The sequence below is a fragment of the Brassica rapa genome, chromosome A01, assembly GCF_000309985.2.
Source record: "Brassica rapa cultivar Chiifu-401-42 chromosome A01, CAAS_Brap_v3.01, whole genome shotgun sequence".
NCBI classification, from domain to species: domain Eukaryota; kingdom Viridiplantae; phylum Streptophyta; class Magnoliopsida; order Brassicales; family Brassicaceae; genus Brassica; species Brassica rapa.
This window is the reverse complement of record NC_024795.2, coordinates 17,831,512-17,856,933: the sequence shown is the minus strand read 5'-3', so window position 1 is coordinate 17,856,933 and position 25,422 is coordinate 17,831,512. Positions and strand designations below refer to the sequence as shown.

General features: G+C 30.8%; 4 protein-coding genes and 1 non-coding gene across 41 annotated transcripts; 3 read left to right on the top strand and 2 right to left on the bottom strand.

Moving 5' to 3' along the window:
• Positions 1 to 456: 456 nt before the first annotated feature.
• On the bottom strand, positions 457 to 5,686 carry LOC103829100. The gene has a single exon (XM_009104773.3). It carries the CDS (start codon positions 1,342 to 1,344, stop codon positions 706 to 708), a length of 639 nt encoding a protein of 212 aa, XP_009103021.1. The 5' UTR covers positions 1,345 to 5,686; the 3' UTR covers positions 457 to 705.
• A 4,978-nt stretch (positions 5,687 to 10,664) lies between these two features.
• Positions 10,665 to 15,397, top strand: LOC103829035 (probable helicase CHR10). Of its 21 annotated transcripts, XM_033278312.1 has the most exons (8): positions 10,665 to 12,836; positions 12,934 to 12,985; positions 13,120 to 13,126; positions 13,860 to 13,905; positions 13,986 to 14,080; positions 14,166 to 14,252; positions 14,391 to 14,508; positions 14,590 to 14,799. In XM_033278312.1, exons 3-8 carry the CDS (start codon positions 13,120 to 13,122, stop codon positions 14,633 to 14,635), a joined length of 399 nt encoding a protein of 132 aa, XP_033134203.1. In that variant the 5' UTR covers positions 10,665 to 12,836; positions 12,934 to 12,985; the 3' UTR covers positions 14,636 to 14,799. The 21 variants fall into 21 exon arrangements, 5 of the variants coding, with proteins under 5 accessions (XP_033134203.1, XP_033134202.1, XP_033134199.1 ...); XM_033278311.1 differs by having other exon boundaries at positions 10,665 to 12,985; XR_004450719.1 differs by lacking the exon at positions 14,166 to 14,252 and having other exon boundaries at positions 10,667 to 12,985; positions 13,120 to 13,226.
• Positions 15,398 to 15,877: 480 nt separating this feature from the next.
• LOC117125680 (probable helicase CHR10) lies at positions 15,878 to 19,780 on the top strand. 17 transcript variants are annotated; one of them, XM_033278257.1, is made up of 8 exons: positions 15,879 to 18,117; positions 18,215 to 18,266; positions 18,401 to 18,407; positions 18,600 to 18,645; positions 18,726 to 18,820; positions 18,906 to 18,992; positions 19,131 to 19,248; positions 19,330 to 19,679. In XM_033278257.1, exons 3-8 carry the CDS (start codon positions 18,401 to 18,403, stop codon positions 19,490 to 19,492), a joined length of 516 nt encoding a protein of 171 aa, XP_033134148.1. In that variant the 5' UTR covers positions 15,879 to 18,117; positions 18,215 to 18,266; the 3' UTR covers positions 19,493 to 19,679. The 17 variants fall into 17 exon arrangements, 6 of the variants coding, with proteins under 6 accessions (XP_033134148.1, XP_033134146.1, XP_033134151.1 ...); XM_033278254.1 differs by having other exon boundaries at positions 17,241 to 18,117; positions 18,401 to 18,507; positions 18,600 to 18,820; XR_004450686.1 differs by having other exon boundaries at positions 15,878 to 18,266; positions 18,401 to 18,507; positions 18,906 to 19,248.
• Positions 19,781 to 22,827: 3,047 nt separating this feature from the next.
• On the bottom strand, positions 22,828 to 25,105 carry LOC103829020 (mitogen-activated protein kinase 2). The gene is made up of 3 exons (XM_009104676.3): positions 24,699 to 25,105; positions 23,987 to 24,414; positions 22,828 to 23,774 (listed from the first exon to the last, which is right to left on the bottom strand). Exons 2-3 carry the CDS (start codon positions 24,407 to 24,409, stop codon positions 23,085 to 23,087), a joined length of 1,113 nt encoding a protein of 370 aa, XP_009102924.1. The 5' UTR covers positions 24,410 to 24,414; positions 24,699 to 25,105; the 3' UTR covers positions 22,828 to 23,084.
• On the top strand, positions 24,965 to 25,046 carry TRNAS-AGA. The gene has a single exon. It is a non-coding gene; the product is annotated as a tRNA-Ser (tRNA).
• Positions 25,106 to 25,422: the final 317 nt, after the last annotated feature.

Below are 25,422 nucleotides of genomic sequence, written 5' to 3'. Positions count from 1 at the left end.
TGATCTAGATGTGATCTCTTATTCAACTTCATGATCACAAACTATTTAACTACGCACCCACTAGTTTGCCTAATCGTATAGTATGATTGTGATGTGTGCTCAGCTCTCCTAAAACACATTAATATTATTATTATTCATAACAAAACAAATACTCATGTGTTGTGGTGGTACATTCACAAATCTTCCAATATTATAACCTTTTCAAGAAATCCAAAACAAAGTAAGAAACATAGATATCTAAACTGGATTAAATAGAAGATTGCCTATAAAAAATTACTTTACAGTAGATAATCCCCATTCCATAACACAACAATCAATAAACTTACCAGTTCAAAAAAAAAAAAAACAATCAATAAACTTAACAAAGTTATTTTCATCTTCTTTTTGATGAATTCTTATAATATTAGTTTGATGAAGATGTTCAAAGTTCAAACTATGTTTGCAACAGTCGGTAGATAATCTGTAAACAAGAACATCTTCCCATTTCATATTTACACCTATGGACATTAAAACCCTAAGGGAATAAAAGAAGAATATACAATTTATCTGCTAATTCAGCTGTGTCATAATCAAGTATTATGAAAGAAACAGTGAAGAAACAAGAGATAACAAGAAAATCAAACCAAAGAACTTTCACAAAATGAAAAAAAAAACATTTTTGCTCGGTCACGCGGTTTTCTCACGAGCAACCAGAAAACGAAAATTCTACTTGCGAGGCGAAAGATTGCGAACAGTTCTTGGATTAAATGATGCTCTGTCTTCAATACTCAACTTCCTGGCGAAATCTTTCTTCTTCATCGCATATGATGAAGATCCTCGGTTTCCTCTCTGTTCCTTGATCGTTGGTACCAAGTACCAAGCAATACAAGTGCACATGATCGCAACAGATCTTCCAAAGAAAACCAAGAAAACAAGAACCAAGATCACAGTCACGGGAAAGAAACGGTTCGGTCTTGTGATCTTCTTCAGATTCTCATTCAAAACACAGCTCTGTTTTTCCTCTGTTTCAGGTTCTGTTTTCTTTGTTTCCTCTGTTTTCGATTCGTTGACTACTGTTTTGACTTTAGCAGCAGCAGAAGCGGCAACATCTTTGGTCTTCTTCTGTTTATGAAGATAAGACGATTTGATCACGACTGGGACACACTCACCGGAGCTTGTGAACACGAATCGGACAAGAGGCGGGCCACCGGAATCGACCTTCTTTGAGTAGATGATCTGTCTCTTCTCGTCGAGCTCTGAAAGAAGCTCAGAGAACTTGTCAAGTCCACGGTTTGAATAAGGGTTCTTGCTCGCTTTTCTTGATTTTCTTGGAGAAGTACATGGAGTTCTGAATGGGCTCACCATTTTTGGTTCGGCCGATGATCCTTTGGTTTCTTTAATCTTGTGTGGTTCTTGTGAGATTAGGAGAGTTTCAAGGGATTTGTTTCGCAGACAAGAGAGACGACCTTAGTAGTAATATATGGGATTTGTATTGAATTTTAAAAGTCTTGCGGGACAAAACTATTTGTTTTATAAAATCGAAAAAAACTCGTTTCTAATAATATTTAAAAACTGAAAATATGAAATTATGAAAGTATGAAGTTGACCGGATCTGATGAATGAAGAAGCGTTATAACTTGGTCAAAATAAATATTGTGGATGAATATAAGAAGTTTCGAAGAATGACTGACTTTCTTGCGGCAGAACTAGAAAAGTCGTTTTCTTTCCTTATTTCGAGAAAAACAAAAATCTTAGAGCATCTCCAACCCCACTCCATTACTCTATAAATAGAGTAACTCTTTTATTTTTTTGTTCATTGCTCCATTTCCCACTCCATTTTCAATTTTAGAATAAAATATAAAGTAGGGTTGGAGATGCCCTTAACCAAAATCTAGTGGGAAGTCGTTTACAAAGAATTTTATAATTTGATTTGATATAGCAAATTTTGGAAACCAATCTCTTATATATTTAAAGAGAAGCGCTACAATTTCCCTTGTATATAAAAATATGTCATCAGAAAAATATGTTGGTCTACTAAACATATATTATATATTTCACTAAGTGTTTTGCCCGCACATATGGACATAATTCTTTAGTACATATATTTGAATAAACAAACTATTAAATTTAAAAATCAAAATTTTTAAATTAAAAATTAAATTTATAATATTTTGATGAATCTTTCAATTTTTCAAACTTTGTCTTTTATTGATTTAAAAACATTATTCTTGCTAACAATATCAATAATTTATTATTACAAAATATGTTATAATCTTTAAAAAAATTATTATATTAATTTATAATCAATTATCTAATTAAATAAACAAATATATAACTGTTAATATAAAGTGATGTTATCAAACCAAATTCTTGAATTATCAAAACCTACAAAATATCAAAATAAATCAAAAGCAAAAGAATATTCAACCTAACCAAACTTTACATATTGTATTAATCAAAATAAATAAAATGAATGATATTATATAATTATATTGTGAAATACCTCCCATGATAACTGAATAAACACTTAAACACACCAACTACATCGACAAACAAAACATTAAAATATAATATATATAAGACGAAAACATTTTCTATCTATTATTATATTCATTTCTAAAAGTTATAATAAAGGAAAATATATGCTATAGTGAATCTCTATTTTTCATTTAAGATTGAAATTGGTATTTTCTTCTAAGTATAGAGATCAAATAATACTTCTTTACTATAAAATCATAATTTCTTATTTTCAAAATGGTCTTTTAACTTTGAAACTCTAATAATTATAGCTAAAACAGATAATTTTGCAAATACATTTTTTATAAAATAGAATCACATTTTTCTTTACATAATAATCTTTTCAAGAAATTGTAATTTAAACAAAATCATAATTCTGTGAAATTCTTGAAAACATAAAAGTAAATAGAACTAATTTTAAATTAATATTTTGAAAATATTCTCTTTTGGAGACAGATGTTTTGAAAATATTGATAACTCCATTCCCAATAAAAAATATTTAAGAAAATAACGAATAATAAACAAATATTACAGATTTATTGTTATTGCTTATATACATCTTTTTAGTATTTAAATACTAAAATAAATTTAATAATTTAGAAAAAAAGTATTTCATGACATATTACGTTTTTTGTTATTTTTATAAATCAATTTTTAATATTTTTGTATAATGATAAATTTAATTATCATATGTATATACTTCTAATTATAAAAACAATAGTGAATAAGAAAGAGAGATATAGATAAACACAAAACAAATACATGAATTTATTTTTCAAAACACGTTTTCCATTATTTTTTTAGATAAATTTCGTAATATTAATTTGTAATCAGGTAAATAATGAATTATACTTTAATTTAATTATTTTGGTCAAAATTAATAACTCAGCCTAAAATTATCATAAAATTGTGGAGAATGTGACTAATAAGCAAATTCACTTTTCAAATAATAGTATAGATTAAACTAATCATAAAATTGATTAACAATCTACGATTGTTATTTTTTCTTTTTTCTTAAGTAAGAGCTACGAAATTTTCAAAAGTGAATAAAATATATATTTGACAATTAATGATTTTAAAAATAAATATTTGATAATAATTTACATATCTTCCACTATTTTTAATGTTATATTATTAAAATAAATTAAACAATCATATCAACCGTATAATAAAAAGTTAGATTTTTTTGTTTATGTTATATTTGAATTTTTTAAAACGAATACAAATTACAGAAACTGTTAAAAGTCTCGCATTGAAAATTTAATGATCTATAGCTTAAACTTTTTGTTATAATTAAGTACAAATGATCAAAAAACTATATTTAATAAATATTCAGATTAATATATATATATATATGGCTTATGAAATGATATAATTATGGTTGAACGGCCAAAACTAGTATTTAACAATTATTAGACTATTCATTCATTTTGCGTATATGCGCATGTAATCACCTAGTTTTACTTATAACATGTGTCATCATCCAAATGATTTTGAAATCACTATAGAACTAAGTTGGTTCATCAAAATATATACTATATTTTTTTATTAAACTAATTATTAATGTAAACATAAATATTTTATTTCAACTATTGATTGAACATGTATAATTAATAAGAAGTGAAATGAATTTCATTTATTTTATCATCATTTGTGAAAAATGTCAAAGTTACACTTTTATGATATAAAAACAATCAAGGATTCTAGTAAATCATATTATAAGTTTATAACCATAATGTTTTGCAAAATTTATTTTTTGTTAAAGTGCTCAAAGTTTTGATGATAATTATTTATAATAGTTAGCTTAGAAACTTAGAGCATGCGCAGTAAGCAGTAATGGTATGTGAACAAGTCTCTTGTGATTATAATATTGAAAAAATAGAGTAGAGTGGAGAGAGAGAAAAAGAACAGAAAGTTGGAGCAACGTCTTTTTTTTTTCCGTCAATAGGTATTTGATTAATGGGTCTAAAAAAGCCTCATTACAAACATACAGAAGCCCATATAACCGGGCCAAAAACAATAAAATTCTGGGCATAAAGCCCAACAACGGGAAACCCTAGGACCCACGAGGCTTAGCTGCCGCGCGGACAAACGCTGCGGTTCCGACGTTGCCCTCGCTTCGAAACAACACCGGGAACCAACCGTCGGTTCACCCGAATCCACCGGAGCTCACTGACTCCACACCATCACCACCGCCAAACGTCTTCGACACAAGTGAGCCCAATTTCGGAGAGCATCAATCGACTGATCGAGATCTTATCCGTCACCATTCGTCGCAATCACCGAGAGAAAGACTTCACGTGAACCATCACCGTTAACCTTGGTCGAGCTTCAATCGTCCTCCGACGTCGTCACCACCAATCCAAACCAACCAAAAACGACAACACACTAAAAGGAAAGAAACAGACTAAACCCTAAGAAATGGAGCTAGGGAACCAGCCGATGGCGAGGCAAGGCATGAAACGCCTTCACCCCCGTAATCTAGACCGACAACGGCAGAGCTAAACGTAGCCTCCACCTCTCGGGGACATGAACCGGCGTCGACGGAGCTGACGGAGCCTCCGCCTCCCGGAGACAAAACCAAATAGCCGCACAAAGAGCTTCACCACGCCTTCCTCACCACGACTGCGCCTTTACACCAGAACCAGATCCGCCATGGACGGCCTTCTTCTAGAGCTCAGGCAAGGCGGAGGAGAGAGGAAACGACAGCAAAGCGAGGATCGAAAGCTTTAAAGGTGGTTTGAGGGACTCCGGTGACGGCACGCACGCTCACGCGCCGGCCGGCCACCGGACCCGAATATAGATCTACTTTCTCTCTCTCTCGTTGGAGCGACGTCTCTTGTACGAAGGACTTTCAGAAAAAGATAAGAAATTTTTCTTTGATGTGTTTCACTGTTATTGGTTCATATTCTTTTTTGTTTATAATTTAATTATGAAATAAATTACATTAATATTATATAGATCAGAAACTCTTGTGAGAAAGTGTACTACCGCTAATGATGCTCTTAGCTCGAAAACTTGACATATTAGTATATAAATTATCGTTCACATGATTTCAGTGGCTTACTAGTATGCTCCATCATTAATGGCGCATGTGACAATTAGCTGTTGTTCTGCTCGTTACTCGTACGTGTTATTTAATATCTTCTTTTTTTTTCTCTGGTAAGTGTTTTTTATTACTCTCTCTCGGTTATGAAATGTAAGATATTTTGGGTAGTATACACTTATTAAGAAAATTATTTTTTATTTAAAAAGTATCATTAAAACTATAAATTAAAAATTATTCAACCAATTACAAAATAGAACTAATAAATTTGATTGGCTATACAGTTTTTGATAAACTTAAAATTACCTAAAAAGATGAAAACATCTTATATATTAGAACATAAAATTATTCTAAACATTTTACATATCAGAACAGAAGGAATATATTACACGTTCAGCGTTCCCACTTTGTATTCATGCACTCGTGTATACCTACCTATCAGTTACTAAGATATGAATATGATAGTAGTTTTTTTACTAATACTTCCTCTGTTTAACAAAGATATATATTTTTAGTATTTTTACATATATTAATAAAATATATTCAATCATTATAATAAATATATCATTTTCTGTAATTTTTAATAACTTTTAACCAAAATAATTTATTAAAGTCAATTAAACATCTTTTTCATAGACATCTTAGTGAAACAAACTTTTTTTCCTGAAACCTCTTAACTTAATGAAACGGAGAGACACTTTCCCCCTGTTTTATTATTTATTGAATTATGGTTAGATAAATAATTAATAATAATTTATTTAAGGTTTTTTTCATTGGATTTTCCTGGTTAGGTTTTTAACGAGGTAACATCTCACGCGCATTATATACATTAAGGGGAAGTGTTATGAATATTGTGGTGATGCCTATTATAAAATTATAACGATTCTTAGATGTACTGGTTCTCCAAGCTTTCTTATTTTTCAAGTTAGATTTTGTTTCCAAATTATTGTAATCCTATATAAAATACTCATTACTCATAGAATAAGACACACGAGTCTCTCTTTTTTCTTCTTTACTATATCAAACTAGATGATAACGACCAAATTATTTATACTAATGTTTATCCATTAAATGGTTTTTAACATTTTGCGACACTACAAATTTTATCGATTGTAAAATGATGAATAAAGAGGTTGGTCTCTTACGTATATCATCGTCGTTGAAAATTTAACGTATTAAAATTCATTTTAGTTATTTTGAAGACTTCATATGTACAAAATAAAATTAAGTTGTAGTATTGACACAAATCACAAAAACAAGATTGACAACATCAATTTTAAATGACGAAAGAAGATTAGGTTTTCTGCTATTGATTTGTTTACTATTGACTCTGAGTAAGTGATTTCATTTTCTACCTCTATAAAATTGTGCTTTCGTTCTTATTTCTGTGTCACTGATATGAGTTTTGTTTCTTTTAAAATTTCTTCTGTGAATTCGGTGAATTACATAAGCGTCAATTTAAGAAGATGGACACCTGTAAAAGTTAGTTCCACTCCAGATACATATCTAAGAATTAAAATTTTGAAGAAAATTACCGGCAAACGCTATTCACAGGTTAGTTTTCAAATTTAATATATTAAGCTGCTATCAAATATAAGTGCAGACTTAAAATATAAATGTATGTGTTGTATATATTCATATGTTCGGTCTAAAGAGTATACCCTTGTACCCAACGCTTTTCATGTTTATCACCACTTTTTTTTTTTTTGACAGCAAACATTTACAGACTCATGTAGACTCTGTAAACCAAGGTGGTAAAACTACATCCATGTGCACGACGACAGACAGTTGTTGCCGAGCACTCCGTGCCAAGCTATCCGCCCTTTTGTTCTCCGTCCTAGGAACATGAACAATTTTTGAGTTGACAAAACTTTGTCTCAAAATCTTGATATCTTCCAGGTAGCTTTCAAATGCTAGCCATTCCTCTGGTTCTGAAACCATCTTCACCAGTTGAGAACAATCCGTTGCAAACGTAACCTGAAACTGCCTTAAATTTTGCATACATTCCATCGCCCAAATCAATGCCTCCATCTCCGAATGAAGAGGTGAGAGGGATGCCCTTACATTTCGTGCTCCCAATAAGCCATCAAACCCTGGCAGCGTGCTATGCCATCAAACCCTGGCAGCGTGCTATGCCATCCTTGCCCTGAAAAAAAATCTTTATCTTTCCAAGAACCATCCGTGAAACACCATCGTCCTATGGTCCCTATATCAGGCCGTGCCTGTACTTCCTGTACCAATCTACGTTCTTTAATAACTTGTGCTTCAGCCCACAATGTTGATTCCACTTCTGCCAATCTCAGCATGTCTCTTGGGTCCATATCTAAATTACTGAACACTTTGTTGTTCCGACCCTTCCAAATATACCATAATATCCATGCAAACCGGTGATCCACCATTTTTGGATTAAGTCTCCAGAATAAATGATCCATATTAGCAAAAAGAGAGCCAATTGGGAAAATATTTGGATTTGATGGGATCTTGGATAATGCCCACACTTGATGTGCTGGAGGACATTCAAAAAACACATGGTTTATTGATTCCTCCGGAGCTCCGCACCTGGCACAGCAGGTGTCTCTTTGCGTCCCTCGTGCTTTTAATGTTTTCGTCACCGCTATACAACCAGATACCAGCTGCCAAAGAAAGTGTTTTAGCTTCGGAGGACACCTCACCTTCCAACAGTATGCCTTAAGGATATCCACATTAGGGCCATAAAAATCAGGTGGTTTCTCCTTGTCAGGATAAATCCTTTCTACCTGATATCCTGATTGTACCGTATATTTTTCATTTTTTGTGAAATGCCATCCATTCCTATCTGCCAACTGATTTCTGCCCAATGGTATACTCTCAATTATTTTTGCATCTTGTGGATCCACCAAATCCCTAATTGCATGTACATTCCATGTGCGTGATTCTTGATTAATGAAATAATCTACAGTGAGGTCCGGGTAACTATTATGAAGGTTTTTATTGGCTGGTCTCGGGCGAGTGGATGGGAGCCAAGGGTCATTCCATACTGAAATAGATGATCATGTTCCTACCCTTTTAATTAGTCCTTTATAAACCAGAGATCTAGCAGAAGTAATACTCCTCCAGCCATATGACGGGGAGTATGAGCGAATCGGTTCCAGGGGTGAAGAATTCCTGTAATACCGTCCTTTGAAGACTCGAGCAAAGAGGGAATTTGGCTTCTCGATCAGCCGCCACAACTGTTTCTCAAGCATTGTCGTATTAAAATCAGTCAAATCCTTAAAACCCAACCCACCATTGTCTTTATGGGCACACACTTTATCCATGATTTCCAATGCATACCTCTTGTGCTACCTCCTGGACTCCACCAAAATTGGGCGACTGCACCTGTGAGCTTCTTCACCGTAGTTTTTGGCAACCGGTACACAGACATCACATGGTTTGGCAAAGCCGTAATCACTGATTTAATGATCACCTCTTTTCCACCCTTGGTAAAAAAACGAAAGGTCCATCCATTAATCCTACTATTCAGCCGTTCTTGTGCAAAGCCAAACACTTGTACTTTAGAGCCACCTAGACTTTCCGGTAGTCCTAAATAAGATCCCATTCCACCTAAATTCTGGATTCCCAAAATATCCCTCAATTCTTGACGGCTAGCCTCTTCAATCTTATGTCCAAATTGAATGGAAAATTTCTGAAAATTAATTTGTTGCCCTGAGACAGTTTCGTATTCCTTTAGAATCCTAAGAATAGTCTGACACTCCTCCTTTTTTGCCTTGCAGAAAAACAAACTATCATCAGCAAATAACAAATGAGAGATTGCAGGGCAAGCTCTTGCCACTTTCATACCAGTTAAATGTTTCATCCGCTCTGCCTTTTTAATATTCAAAATTAATGCCTCCGTACACATAATAAATAAATAAAGAGATAGGGGATCCCCTTGCCGTAAACCTCGCTGGGGGGTTATAAGACCCCGAGGTTGCCCATTTATAAGAACCCTGTATTGGACTGAGGAAATACATTCGCGCATTAATTTGATCCAGTGAGAATCAAAACCCATTTTGTAAAGGAGAGCCTCAATGAAATTCCACTCTATCCGATCATAAGCCTTGCTCATATCTGTTTTAATTGCCATAAAATTATTCTGACAAGACTTATTGGCTCTCAAACCATGAAACATTTCCTGTGCAATAAGAATATTATCCGAAATTAGCCTTCCTGCCACAAAAGTCGATTGTGTTTCTGAAATTAACCTGGGAAGACAACTTTTCAATCTTTGACACAAAACTTTCGATATGATCTTGTAGCCAACATTACAAAGACTTATCGGCCTTAGTTCCGTCATCCTTGTCGGCCTCTCCACTTTTGGTATCATACAAATATTAGTTAAATATCATGTTTATCACCACTAAATAAACATTTTCGAAAATATATTCTTCATTAAAAAGCAATAGACTTTTATACCCTTGCTCAATATATTTTTTTCCAATAATTATCTAAATAAATAATAAAAATTTTAAAAATAAAAGTGTTTTTTTTTTCATGTTTTCGAATTATAATTTTTCAAATTCAAACTTTTTTTAAATTTTTTTTTGATTTTTCAAAATTGTTTTTATTTTTTATTTTATTTTTTTTTGAAATTCGAAAATTATTTTGAAACTATTTAAAATTGTTAGAATTTTTAAGTATTTATTGGTATATTTATTAGAAGGGAAAATTACATGTTTACCACTTTTATGATACCACTTTTCATTTTTACCACCACTAAAGAAATATTTTCAAAAATACCTTCTTCATTAAGTGGCAAAAGACTCTTATGTCCTTGTTATTTTTATATAATAAACCATTATTTAAATAAAAAAATTAAAAATAAATAAAAAATAAAAAGTAAAAAAAATAAAAGAAGTAATTTTTTTTATATTTTTGAATTATATTTTTTCGAATTCGAACTTTTTTATAATTTTTTTTTTACTTTTTTTATTTTTTTTTCAAATTTCTTTTTGAAAAACAAAAATTATGTTTGAAACTATTTTTTAAAATATTTTATATATTTTTTAAGTATTTATTTTTATATTTATTAGAATCCTAAATTTTACATTCCAAAAATCCTACCCCATCAATCAACTCTAAACCCTAAGACTAGATTAGTTAACCCTAAGAATATAATTGTCTTTTACCCTTCATTAAAAATGAGGAAAAAAATGATTATTGTAAACATGAAAAGTGGTACTATGAATGTGCTATTTGTGGCAATTTCCCTTATTAGAATTCTAAACTCTACATTCCAAAAACACTACTCCACCCCCAACTCTAAACCCTAAATTTAGATTATTAATTATATGATTATAAATGTTTTTTTTTTCTTTAAAATTGAGAGTAAAAGTGGTTAAAGCAAACACAAAAAGTGGTATTATGAATGTGATATTTTTAGCAATTTTTCATGAAATTACAAAAAATTTAACAATTTAGGATTTTAGTGTTTTTTGTAGTTAATCAAATTACGCTAGTACGTGACATCATCATCTAGTATAAATAGTAAAAAATATCAATAGCAAGATGAATTGACGAGATAATGGCTCTGGATGAGAAAAGCGGCAAACAAAATAAGATTGTATCAACCGGGTCTATTGGTATAAGTGTGGATCAAGTGGATTTAGCGGTCAAATAAATATGTTTGAATGAAAAAAATGAAACAAAAAGGATCCAAAATACTATATAAATTTAAAAATAATATATATATATATATATATATATATCTTTATATATATATCTTTATATATATATATTCAATATCATTAAATATTTTTCATAAATAATAGTAGCTTTTGTAGAAAATATTTTATAAATGCAACAAATATAAAATTTTATTTAAAATATTTGGGTACCTTTCAAATTTTGTTTAGATCTATTCGAGTTTCTGTATTTGGAGCTAAATAATTAAATTTTATACGAGTATTTATAATTTTTTTTATAGGTTTGGTTCAGTTCATATACCATTTAAATTATGTAAGGGTTTTAAAAATTCAAATATACCTTAAAATCACCGTCGACAAAAAAAAAACCTTAAAATATTCAAAAATCTAGATCAATGACATGATTTGGTATGAGTTCCGTTCAGATCACATGACATGAAATGCATGAATCAGGTTAGACGTGATGATAAGAATTTCATGACTTGACCTGGTCTTCTAAACACTTTCTATCTATTTGGCTCTATATTCTAGAAACTTTATCTCATTGATTTGTTTAGTGTTTTTTTTTCTTTGGACAAAGTTTAACATCATTTTTTTGCTGACTCTTATTAATATACAAAAGTAAAGGAAATTGCCACAAATATCATATTTATAATCCTAGTTTTTATGTTTACACTAATCGCTTTTACTTTCATTTTTCGAAAGAGAAATTTAGGATTCTAATAAATGTATAAATAGATACTTCAAAAAAATAAAAATAGTTTCAAACATACTTTTCAAAAAAAAAAGTGAAAAAAATTTAGAAAAATTTCGAATTTGAAAAAATATAATTTGAAAACACAAAAATTATTATTTTTTATTTATTAAATAATTATATATATATATATATAGAACAAAAGTATATGAGTCTTTTGTCACTTAATGAAAAATGTATTTTGAAAATATCCCTTTATTGGTGGTAAAGATGAAATTTCCCCAAAATTAAAAGATTCTTATTAAAAAAAAGAATTCTTCATCATACAGTGTTCATGTAATTATTTTCCCATAATAATAACATTCTTCTAGAATAATATCAACTAAAATTTTAATCTGCGCTGAGCGCCTAAGTTTTTTTTATTTTTATTTTAAATATGATTAACCAATTTATAAATCTTAATTAAAAATATTAACTTTAAGATAATTCAATCATGACAATTATAAACATTTTTCTTTAAATCTCTATATATAAAGGAGTGTTATATTCACTCCTGAAGTTGCCACATAGGATTCCAAGTCACAAAATCGAAGTTTCTGGAAGCGACACATGTCTCGTTCTGCAAAGTGCAGCGTTTCATTTAAATTCTTCTGTCATGGGCTTCTTTTGCGTTTGTGTGGTTGGGATCTGAAACTGGAAGGTGTATCCGGCCCGGTTAGATTGATTCCACGCTCCAAACCTAATTTTTTGATCGAATAAACGAAGATCGTCTCTCTTCTTCGTGTTACGGCGACGAGTTGACGTTTGCACTTCTCCCTACGATATGAAACGGTCCGAGTTATGGCTTCGTGTTTACTCCCAATGATTGAATCCCCCACTATGTCGTCTTCAATGCTTTGTTTCGATCTGTAAGGCGGTGTCTCTAATCCTATAAAAGGTAAACCTTACTTTCCGTAGAACATCATCATCTTTACTCTTGATTTCACATACATTTGTTGCTTTTGTTTTTGTTTGTATTTGTTCGTGTTTTGCAGTCGCCATTTCCTTCTTCGCCTTCGCCGTCAATCATCGTCACTCCTCTAACCGGTTAGTTTATTCTTCTCTTAGTGGAGCACAATATGATATATTCTTAATATATAATGAAACTATGATTTTGTGTTTTCGTGTTTCGATTTGATTGCATTTTACCCTAGATTGAGAAACCCGATTTTGTGTTTTAGATGAGCAGTAAGGGTTTCTTCAATTGGTTCAAAGTATATGGCTGCTTCAGTTTCAACCAGACTTATTTGCACTGTTTGATCCTTTTCAGCTTTACGACGCATCATCAGTATTATCTCAGTTTTAAGCTCTTTCTTATAGGGCAATTGTCAATAATAGCACATTTTAAAGTTTATGTCTCAAAAATAGCACTAGAAGGAGAAAGTCACAAAAATGACATTCATTAAAGGGTAAAATATCCCTAATACTCTTGGTTTAAAATTAAATAAACAAAAATAAAATAAAATAAAATAAAATAAAAAAAAAATAAATAAATTTTTTTTATAGTTTCAGATTATATGTTTTCAGATTCGAAATTTTATAAATTTTTTTCAAATTTTTTTTTTTGAAATTTTTTTTTTTTTCAAATTTTCTTTTATAATTTAAAAATAATTTTTGAAACTGTTTTAAAATTTTTTATTTTTTTATTTTAGTATTTATTTTTTATAAAATTTTAAACCCTAATTCCAAAACCCCACCCCCTTAACTCTAAACCCTAAGGTTTGGATTAATTAACCCAAGGGGTATAAGTGTATATTTACCTCTTTAATGAAACCTATTTTTGTGACTTTGAGCCTTGAGTGCTACTTTGGGAACAAAAACTTGGTTTAGTGCTATCCTAGTCTTTTTCTCTTTCTTATATGCAAAAATGTGAACTTTTTTTCCTTTGATCTCTAATTGCTTCTCTGTCTCTTTGGCACAGCTAATGCATCTGAAAATTGTTTAAGCTCTCCTCCATGTCATCAAAAGTTTGGTTTTTAGATCATGAAGATCTCTTCATGTCACTTCCATTGCATACAACTAAGATCAACTTTCATCCCGATTGCAGAGAGTTTGGAATCACAGTGACTCTAAAGCCTCACCAAGTTGAAGGAGTCTCTTCGCTTATATACAAATATCTACTCAGCGTCAATGTCCTTCTCGGTAACTATCCGCCCTTTTTCTTCCAATACAAACCGAAACTCAAAAATTTAAACCAATTATTTCATCTTTTCTATTATGATTGCAGGATACGTGGTACCACCACTTTTTTTCCGAAACGCTGTCTTTGTGATTGTATCCATGTTGAGTCTAATCTACAGATTGAGCAGATGGGGTTGGGGAAAACTCTACAAGCTATTTATTTTTTGAGTTATCTAAAGTTTCATCAAGGATTGCGAAGGCCATTTTGTGAGTCAAATGAGATCTGCTTCTTAAAGACAAGTTCTTGATGTTGTGTCTTTATTTTTGGCAGTTGTGCTTTGTCCTTTGAGCGTAACGGATGGTTGGGTTGAAGAGACAAAAGGTTCACTCCAGAACATGAAGTTCTTAGGTATGTTGGTGATAAAGATTGCCATAGGAATTTTCGTAAGGTAATGCATGATTATGTCAATAAGAACTCTAAGGGTTTATCAGCTGTGTGTAATTATATTGTTCTGTTTGTTTCGTTCCAGGAATCTTTGTTACTATTTAATGTGTTGTTTACAACGTATGCTATAGCATTGATGGATCAAGACTTCCTTTCTCAGATTCGGTGGCAGTATGCTGTAATTGATGAAGCTCAAATACTCAAGAATCCCAACAGTGTTGTCTCATTAGGAATGTTCATCGAGTTTTGAACTGAATGATATCAAAATCTGTCCATTACAAACTTGCTTTAGTCATTTAATAGCTGGGCTAGCATTCATTTGATCCAGTGAGAATCAAAACCCATTTTGTAAAGGAGAGCCTCAATGAAATTCCACTCTATCCGATCATAAGCCTTGCTCATATCTGTTTTAATTGCCATAAAATTATTCTGACAAGACTTATTGGCTCTCAAACCATGAAACATTTCCTGTGCAATAAGAATATTATCCGAAATTAGCCTTCCTGCCACAAAAGCCGATTGTGTTTCTGAAATTAACCTGGGAAGACAACTTTTCAATCTTTGACACAAAACTTTCGATATGATCTTGTAGCCAACATTACAAAGACTTATCGGCCTTAGTTCCGTCATCCTTGTCGCCCTCTCCACTTTTGGTATCATACAAATATTAGTTAAATATCATGTTTATCACCACTAAATAAACATTTTCGAAAATATATTCTTCATTAAAAAGCAATAGACTTTTATACCCTTGCTCAATATATTTTTTTCCAATAATTATCTAAATAAATAATAAAAATTTTAAAAATAAAAGTGTTTTTTTTTTCATGTTTTCGAATTATAATTTTTCAAATTCAAACTTTTTAAATTTTTTTTTTTGATTTTTCAAAATTGTTTTTATTTTTTATTTTTTTATTTTTTTGAAATTCGAAAATTATTTTGAAACTATTTAAAATTGTTAGAATTTTTAAGTATTTATTGATATATTTATTAGAAGGGAAAATTACATGTTTACCACTTTTATGATACCACTTTTCATTTTTACCACCACTAAAGAAATATTTTCAAAAATACCTTCTTCATTAAGTGGCAAAAGACTCTTATGTCCTTGTTATTTTTATATAATAAACCATTATTTAAATAAAAAAATTAAAAATAAATAAAAATAAAAGAAGTAATTTTTTTTTATATTTTTGAATTATATTTTTTCGAATTCGAACTTTTTTATAATTTTTTTTTTACTTTTTTTGAATTTTTTTATTTTTTTTTCAAATTTCTTTTTGAAAAACAAAAATTATGTTTGAAACTATTTTTTAAAATATTTTATATATTTTTTAAGTATTTATTTTTATATTTATTAGAATCCTAAATTTTACATTCCAAAAACCCTACCCCATCAATCAACTCTAAACCCTAAGTCTAGATTAGTTAACCCTAAGAATATAATTGTCTTTTACCCTTCATTAAAAATGAGGAAAAAAATGATTATTGTAAACATGAAAAGTGGTACTATGAATGTGCTATTTGTGGCAATTTCCCTTATTAGAATTCTAAACTCTACATTCCAAAAACACTACTCCACCCCCAACTCTAAACCCTAAATTTAGATTATTAATTATATGATTATAAATGTTTTTTTTTCTTTAAAATTGAGAGTAAAAGTGGTTAAAGCAAACACAAAAAGGGGTATTATGAATGTGATATTTTTAGCAATTTTTCATGAAATTACAAAAAATTTAACAATTTAGGATTTTAGTGTTTTTTGTAGTTAATCAAATTACGCTGGTACGTGACATCATCATCTAGTATAAATAGTAAAAAATATCAATAGCAAGATGAATTGACGAGATAATGGCTCTGGATGAGAAAAGCGGCAAACAAAATAAGATTGTATCAACCGGGTCTATTGGTATAAGTGTGGATCAAGTGGATTTAGCGGTCAAATAAATATGTTTGAATGAAAAAAATGAAACAAAAAGGATCCAAAATACTATATAAATTTAAAAATAATATATATATATATATATCTTATATATATATATATTCAATATCATTAAATATTTTTCATAAATAATAGTAGCTTTTGTAGAAAATATTTTATAAATGCAACAAATATAAAATTTTATTTAAAATATTTGGGTACCTTTCAAATTTTGTTTAGATCTATTCGAGTTTCTGTATTTGGAGCTAAATAATTAAATTTTATACGAGTATTTATAATTTTTTTTATAGGTTTGGTTCAGTTCATATACCATTTAAATTATGTAAGGGTTTTAAAAATTCAAATATACCTTAAAATCACCGTCGACAAAAAAAAAACCTTAAAATATTCAAAAATCTAGATCAATGACATGATTTGGTATGAGTTCCGTTCAGATCACATGACATGAAATGCATGAATCAGGTTAGACGTGATGATAAGAATTTCATGACTTGACCTGGTCTTCTAAACACTTTCTATCTATTTGGCTCTATATTCTAGAAACTTTATCTCATTGATTTGTTTAGTGTTTTTTTTTCTTTGGACAAAGTTTAACATCATTTTTTTGCTGACTCTTATTAATATACAAAAGTAAAGGAAATTGCCACAAATATCATATTTATAATCCTAGTTTTTATGTTTACACTAATCGCTTTTACTTTCATTTTTCGAAAGAGAAATTTAGGATTCTAATAAATGTATAAATAGATACTTCAAAAAAATAAAAATAGTTTCAAACATACTTTTCAAAAAAAAAGTGAAAAAAATTTAGAAAAATTTCGAATTTGAAAAAATATAATTTGAAAACACAAAAATTATTATTTTTTATTTATTAAATAATTATATATATATATATATATAGAACAAAAGTATATGAGTCTTTTGCCACTTAATGAAAAATGTATTTTGAAAATATCCCTTTATTGGTGGTAAAGATGAATAATTATATCATAAAAGTGGTAAACATGAAATTTCCCCAAAATTAAAAGATTCTTATTAAAAAAAAGAATTCTTCATCATACAGTGTTCATGTAATTATTTTCCCATAATAATAACATTCTTCTAGAATAATATCAACTAAAATTTTAATCTGCGCTGAGCGCCTAAGTTTTTTTTATTTTTATTTTAAATATGATTAACCAATTTATAAATCTTAATTAAAAATATTAACTTTAAGATAATTCAATCATGACAATTATAAACATTTTTCTTTAAATCTCTATATATAAAGGAGTGTTATATTCACTCCTGAAGTTGCCACATAGGATTCCAAGTCACAAAATCGAAGTTTCTGGAAGCGACACATGTCTCGTTCTGCAAAGTGCAGCGTTTCATTTAAATTCTTCTGTCATGGGCTTCTTTTGCGTTTGTGTGGTTGGGATCTGAAACTGGAAGGTGTATCCGGCCCGGTTAGATTGATTCCACGCTCCAAACCTAATTTTTTGATCGAATAAACGAAGATCGTCTCTCTTCTTCGTGTTACGGCGACGAGTTGACGTTTGCACTTCTCCCTACGATATGAAACGGTCCGAGTTATGGCTTCGTGTTTACTCCCAATGATTGAATCCCCCACTATGTCGTCTTCAATGCTTTGTTTCGATCTGTAAGGCGGTGTCTCTAATCCTATAAAAGGTAAACCTTACTTTCCGTAGAACATCATCATCTTTACTCTTGATTTCACATACATTTGTTGCTTTTGTTTTTGTTTGTATTTGTTCGTGTTTTGCAGTCGCCATTTCCTTCTTCGCCTTCGCCGTCAATCATCGTCACTCCTCTAACCGGTTAGTTTATTCTTCTCTTAGTGGAGCACAATATGATATATTCTTAATATATAATGAAACTATGATTTTGTGTTTTCGTGTTTCGATTTGATTGCATTTTACCCTAGATTGAGAAACCCGATTTTGTGTTTTAGATGAGCAGTAAGGGTTTCTTCAATTGGTTCAAAGTATATGGCTGCTTCAGTTTCAACCAGACTTATTTGCACTGTTTGATCCTTTTCAGCTTTACGACGCATCATCAGTATTATCTCAGTTTTAAGCTCTTTCTTATATGCAAAAATGTGAACTTTTTTTCCTTTGATCTCTAATTGCTTCTCTGTCTCTTTGGCACAGCTAATGCATCTGAAAATTGTTTAAGCTCTCCTCCATGTCATCAAAAGTTTGGTTTTTAGATCATGAAGATCTCTTCATGTCACTTCCATTGCATACAACTAAGATCAACTTTCATCCCGATTGCAGAGAGTTTGGAATCACAGTGACTCTAAAGCCTCACCAAGTTGAAGGAGTCTCTTCGCTTATATACAAATATCTACTCAGCGTCAATGTCCTTCTCGGTAACTATCCGCCCTTTTTCTTCCAATACAAACCGAAACTCAAAAATTTAAACCAATTATTTCAACTTTTCTATTATGATTGCAGGATACGTGGTACCACCACTTTTTTTCCGAAACGCTATCTTTGTGATTGTATCCATGTTGAGTCTAATCTACAGATTGAGCAGATGGGGTTGGGGAAAACTCTACAAGCTATTTATTTTTTGAGTTATCTAAAGTTTCATCAAGGATTGCGAAGGCCATTTTGTGAGTCAAATGAGATCTGCTTCTTAAAGACAAGTTCTTGATGTTGTGTCTTTATTTTTGGCAGTTGTGCTTTGTCCTTTGAGCGTAACGGATGGTTGGGTTGAAGAGACAAAAGGTTCACTCCAGAACATGAAGTTCTTAGGTATGTTGGTGATAAAGATTGCCATAGGAATTTTCGTAAGGTAATGCATGATTATGTCAATAAGAACTCTAAGGGTTTATCAGCTGTGTGTAATTATATTGTTCTGTTTGTTTCGTTCCAGGAATCTTTTACTATTTAATGTGTTGTTTACAACGTATGCTATAGCATTGATGGATCAAGACTTCCTTTCTCAGATTCGGTGGCAGTATGCTGTAATTGATGAAGCTCAAATACTCAAGAATCCCAACAGTGTTGTCTCATTAGGAATATTCATCGAGTTTTGAACTGAATGATATCAAAATCTGTCCATTACAAACTTGCTTTAGTCATTTAATAGCTGGGCTAGCATTCTATTTTTTGCAAGCTGGTCTATTGGTTGACTTCGAAATGAAGTATCGTTCTAAATTATTTTTTCGCTAAATCAGTGTTGGTTCGTGAGACGTCTAACTAATAACTATCTTATAGCATATATTTTTCCTTAGAATAAATTCAACATAGTTTATATCATCTGTAAAACTTTTAATATATGTAAATAAATTAGAAATATGAAAATCTAGTAGTTATATTTAATATTGTAAATACTCTTTAAATATATTAGAAATATGCATCGATGTAAGAAAAGTAAAATATAGTAGAGAAAATTGCTAAAAAAGAACAAAAAACAAGGTTGTTGTCCCTTTGGTATAAAACCAAATTTATCCATTTTTTCTCTTTTTTACCTCTTGTATTTCTGAAAACTAATGAAATAAATAATTTTATTAATCAAAAAATTTATTAAAAATATAAACAATTAATAAAACATCCATATACACAAGCTGGTAATTTTCTTTTGTTCAAAAACTTGGTAAATAAGATTTTTAAAATACGTTCTACTAAAAATAGAGTGCGTCTTCTACGAAAAATGGTATAGTGGAAAACAATTTCTAAAATAAACACGTTCATCTACTTCTTTTAGAACGTCCATTTTACTATTTACTAAATTTTAAAAAAAGAGGAATGTGCATTCTACTAATCATAAAGGTATCCACTTTTCTTCCGAATGCATCTTCTACTTTTATAAAGTATTCTAAATTTTTGAAAATGTGTTTTCTACAATGTACTCTTACGTCTATTCAAAGTAAAAAGTGTATTCAGAATTTTTATCATTCTTCTAAACTTTTAGAAGTCGCCTTCTACGGATAAGAATACCTGATTTTTGTGAAAATTAATGAAATTTCGGTTAAGGAAATATTCTAAAAATCTCCTAAAAATATTCTAACTTCCTAAAACGTGTTATGGTCGATTTTACTTGAAAAAAAAAAAAAAAAACGATTCTCCTTTCTCTTCTTCATCAATCTATGGTTTTTCCATAGTTTTTCTTTTGATTCTTCTCACAAACTCTTGTTCTCTATGATGCATATCTATACCCTTTTTTTTTTCCGATTGCCTTTCAAATGTTTTATTTTCCTTTTTTCCATTAACTTTTTTAAGAAATTCAAATTAACTTTTAAATTGTATTTAATTAGATTAAATATAGGGTTAGTTTTGGGATTATAAAAAAAAATTATACTATTGAGACAACTTCATGTTGGTTTTGTACCAAGGGGACAATAACCTTGTTTTTTGTTCTCTTTTAGCAATTTTCCCAATATAGTATCATTTAAACCATTTCAATAAACCTATTAGAAATTTATTCTACAACAAAAAGAAGAAAATTGAAAATAATAGAAAAAAATAAAAAATAACAACTACATAGCTAATAAATAATGATTAATATATCAAATAAAACTAAAATTTGAAAATTAAAACAAATATTAAAAGATATAATGATAATAAGCTTCCCACGCGAAGCACAGGCTAACCCTAGGACCTAATATAAAAATGTTTATAAGTTATTAAATTGAATTATATTCAACAGTATATTTTCACATATTGTGTAAATAAATGGATTTAAAATTTTTAATATTTTAAGATTTAATTTTTCCTTATTTAGTTTCATTACAGAAAAAAAATGAAGTATTCGTAGTCATATTTAGATTTTCTGTTGTTAAGAATATCCATTATGTAATGGATAATATGAGTAGAAACTCTTTAAATGTTTTTAATAAATGATTTTTTGTGTTAAGAATATAGGTTTCCCAGATCTTTATATTTTTGTTATGAATATCTATGAACTAATTTTAACTAACTTATGTCCTAGACATTATTTGAAAAATGATTTGTCACATGTCAACTCTTTATTTTATATTTTGAAAATTTTGAAATATGTATGAATTTTTAAATTAAAAAAAAAAATTAAATGGATTATCCGAACCCAACCGATCCGTGAAGATCCAAAACAAAATTTATAAATACTCGAATAAGACTAAAATCTTTAACTCCGAAAACCCGAAACCCGAATAGATCCGAACCGAATCCGAGTGGGTACCGGAATGGTCACTCATATTTAAGCCAAAAAACTTTTTATGTCAATTTTAGTTATTTGGCATATATTATTAAAATTTATATGTTATAAATAATATCTCAATTTTTTTTAGTTATTTGGCATATATGACACTGTTATAAATAGTATAACATATCAAAAAAGTCTCTCGTTTTAATAATGTAGATAGTGAAATTGCTAAACGATGAAATATTTAAAATAATAAAATGGCATATATTGCCTTTTCCCACCGATTTTTTTTTTTGAAAAAGGGTTTGTTCTTTACCTACAGATTTATTCTCTTATATCAATATAAAATAGAGTTGATTTCGTGAAATACAATTGATTAGGTACTTATTGACAAATCACAACCAATTAAGCCAATTTTAACGCAGGTTAAATAGTAAGTTTGAAAAAAAAGTTTGAATTCATGAGTAGGTCTGAAAGTCAAAAATATATTTAATCTATAACACTGTATTGGAACATTCCAAGCATCGTTGAAAATTATTAGGAAAATGAACTGATTTTTTATTTACTAGAATTGGAATTGAACTATGTATATGTTTTATTTACTAAAACAGTTTTTTTTTTATTCAGTATTAGTGTATTACTACGTGTTACAAATGTATTTTTGGCAATTAAAATTTAAATGGTAGAAACATGTTTATCATGCTGTTAGAAAAAAACATGTTTTTTCTTCCTCTTGAACAGTTGAACAACAAGGAAGTAGTTTCTCTGCATGGTCGTAAATTGTAGTTGGTAAATTTACTCGGTGAACTTAGGACACTAAATAGAAATGGAGTTTTCATTTGACGGTGTTTTGGCGAATGATCTGTTATTTAGATCTATTTGAGTTTTTAGGGCTTCAAGATACCGATGAGCTCAAGGAGATTATATAATCATCAGTATTCAACGAAAACTGCAAATAGAGTTACGTTGGTGGAAACAAAAGAAAAAAAAAGGGTCGAAAACTGATTCAGATATGTACATATGATCGGTGCGTTCGTTAGCAGGTGAGAGACACTGGTTGAGACGCGTGCATCCGTACCTTCCCATTCTCAAACCTCCAGTAAACATGTGGTGGTTTTTTGTTAATCTTTATCTATTTTAGATTGTCGATTGGGCTTCGTTTAGGTTTCTTTTGGACCTTCCGTTTCATCATGTACTGGATTAAGCCTAAATAAATAAATCAGTTTTGACAAAAAAAAACAGCTAGCGTGAACAATAAATTTTAAAGACAAAAATATGATAAAGAAAACAGAACTTTTATGTACAAATGTTACAGACATTTTAGTTTATATCCAGGAAAGCAAAACAGAGCTTCCATGACACAAATAAATCACGTAATTAAAACTTTTTTGTTCCTCCTCTTCGACACACTATTAGTAACAACACTGTAACAAGCAAACATGAACCAAACTTTATTAAAAAGTAGTTGAAAGATCTCTCTGAAGTTATCTTCATAATACTTAAGATCAGAGCTCAGAGTTAACAGTTTCTGGATGATAATGAACCATTTCCTCCCACATCAACTCTCTTATCATCTCCGCCCCCAAATCCTCATCTTCATCTACATCGAGATCAATAGGAACTTGAGCAGGAGGATTTGCATTTGGGTCGTACAAAGGCGCCATGTAAGGATGCTGAAGCGCTTCCACGACACTAATCCTCTTGGAAGGGTCAAGAACGAGCATCTTCTGAAGCAGATCAATGGCTAGAACATTCGCATTCGGGTAAAGACGAGAGAATGATATCCCCGGTGAGTAAGGGAGAGACTCTATGTATCTTTTGGCTTTCGGGTTATCGATAAACTCGAGATCTTCCTCTTTCTGGCTCCCCAAAATGTTAATGATGAGCTTAATCTGGTTAAGACATTCTGTCCCCGGGAATATCGGTTTTCTTCCAAGAAGCTCGGCGAATATGCATCCAACCGACCAGACATCGATGGAGGTTCCATAGTTGTCACAACAGAGGAGAAGCTCCGGTGCTCGGTACCATCGAGTCACAACATACTCAGTCATGAACTGACCTTTGGTGTTGCTCATGCGCGCTAAACCAAAGTCACATATCTTTAAGTCGCAGTTTGCGTTCACGAGGAGGTTACCTGGTTTCAAATCCCGATGGAGAATGTTGGCTGAATGAATATACTTCAGCCCTCGAAGCAGCTACACAAAAAAAAAAAGAAACAAAATCAATAAGACAAAACAACACGAAAAACCAACGAGCTGTTGGTCTAGTGGTAAAGGAGTATCTAGTAGGCATTCCGCTACTCGGGTTCAATTCTCGTTGGAAGGAGTTATTTACATCGCTTAGGTTCCTGGCAAAGAGGTGAAACTCCCCGAAACAACACGAAAAAAGAACACGCAAAACCTCATACCTGGAACAAGAAGTATTGGCAATGGTCATTACTCAACACTTGAGAAGACTTGATAATCTGGTGAAGATCAGTATCCATGAGCTCGTAAACAAGATACACATCTTTAAAGGTTCTTTTATGATTAGCCATCATTACATCTTTAAGAGCAATCACATTGTCATGTCGAAGATGACGTAGTAGCTTTAGTTCACGAAGTGTCCTCAACGCATCGATCCTGTTCTGAAACACATTGTGGATCTTCTTGATCGCTACTCTCTCGTTAGTCTCTCTGTTGACGGAAGAGCAGACTACACCGTACGCGCCACGGCCTATGGGTTTGATGGGAACGTATTTGGTGTCGATCTCGAAGAGTGTTTGCCACATAGAGAAGTAATGCTTCCCTTGGTTCCTAACTCCATTTGGTGGATCAACCGGAGTCGCCATTCTTCCTTCAGACAAGTTATGCAATAACATTTTTAGAAAGAAACTGAAAATGACTATATTCAAGAACACGTTTCTTGAGCTTGAAAGATCAAAAATATGATCCCTCTTTGATCTTAGAGTCTTTAACGTCTATTTGTTATCTGTTAATAGTGAATTAAATAAGTTACTGTTTCAGATCACTCGAGTTTACTATTTTATCAAAAGCTTCACAGAAGAGCAGGAACTAAAATTAAATATTTGATCGATGTTGAGATTGAGCTCGGACAATGGGAATTTGCAGAGGGCTTACCACTGTGAGTATTGGATACGATTCAGATTTGTGGGTGAGCAAACGACGATCGCCGGTGAGATTCGGGTGGAGAGAGAGAGAGAGAGATTTGGTCAACGTTCTGACCGTTGACTCTGTACTTTCTTGTTTATTACCATTTTAGAAGTTTGTGTCCGACAATCATTTCTCTCATCTTCCCACTAATCTTGGGCTCAATTAAGCCCGATTTAATTTGCAACATAGACACTATTATATATTAATTACATATTTAGTACGTCGAACGAAATGTGGACGTGCCGGAGTGGTTATCGGGCATGACTAGAAATCATGTGGGCTTTGCCCGCGCAGGTTCGAATCCTGCCGTTCACGATTTTTCAAATTCTTTTATTAAATAAATTTGATTTTTCAATTTCTTTTGTTAAGTAATTTGTTTGTTCGAAAAGATAGTGGAAAATAATTTGTTTGTTCGAAAAGATCACAAATTAGTGGAAAATTTTTAACAGTACTAATGAGATGTTTAATTTCGGATCTGGATCTATTTCGGTTTAAAGTTTTCGCTTTCTAAGTTTATTAGTCTTTGTATTCAAAGCAAAACCTTTTGCACAACAATTTTTTTGCATAATATGCAGTGCTTTGTACGGTTTTCAATATCTGAACAATTTTTTAGGTGTTGCATCGTTTTTGGCTTTTAGTTTTTTTTTTGAGATATAAAAAAGTGAATTACGCCATATCTTGATTATATAAT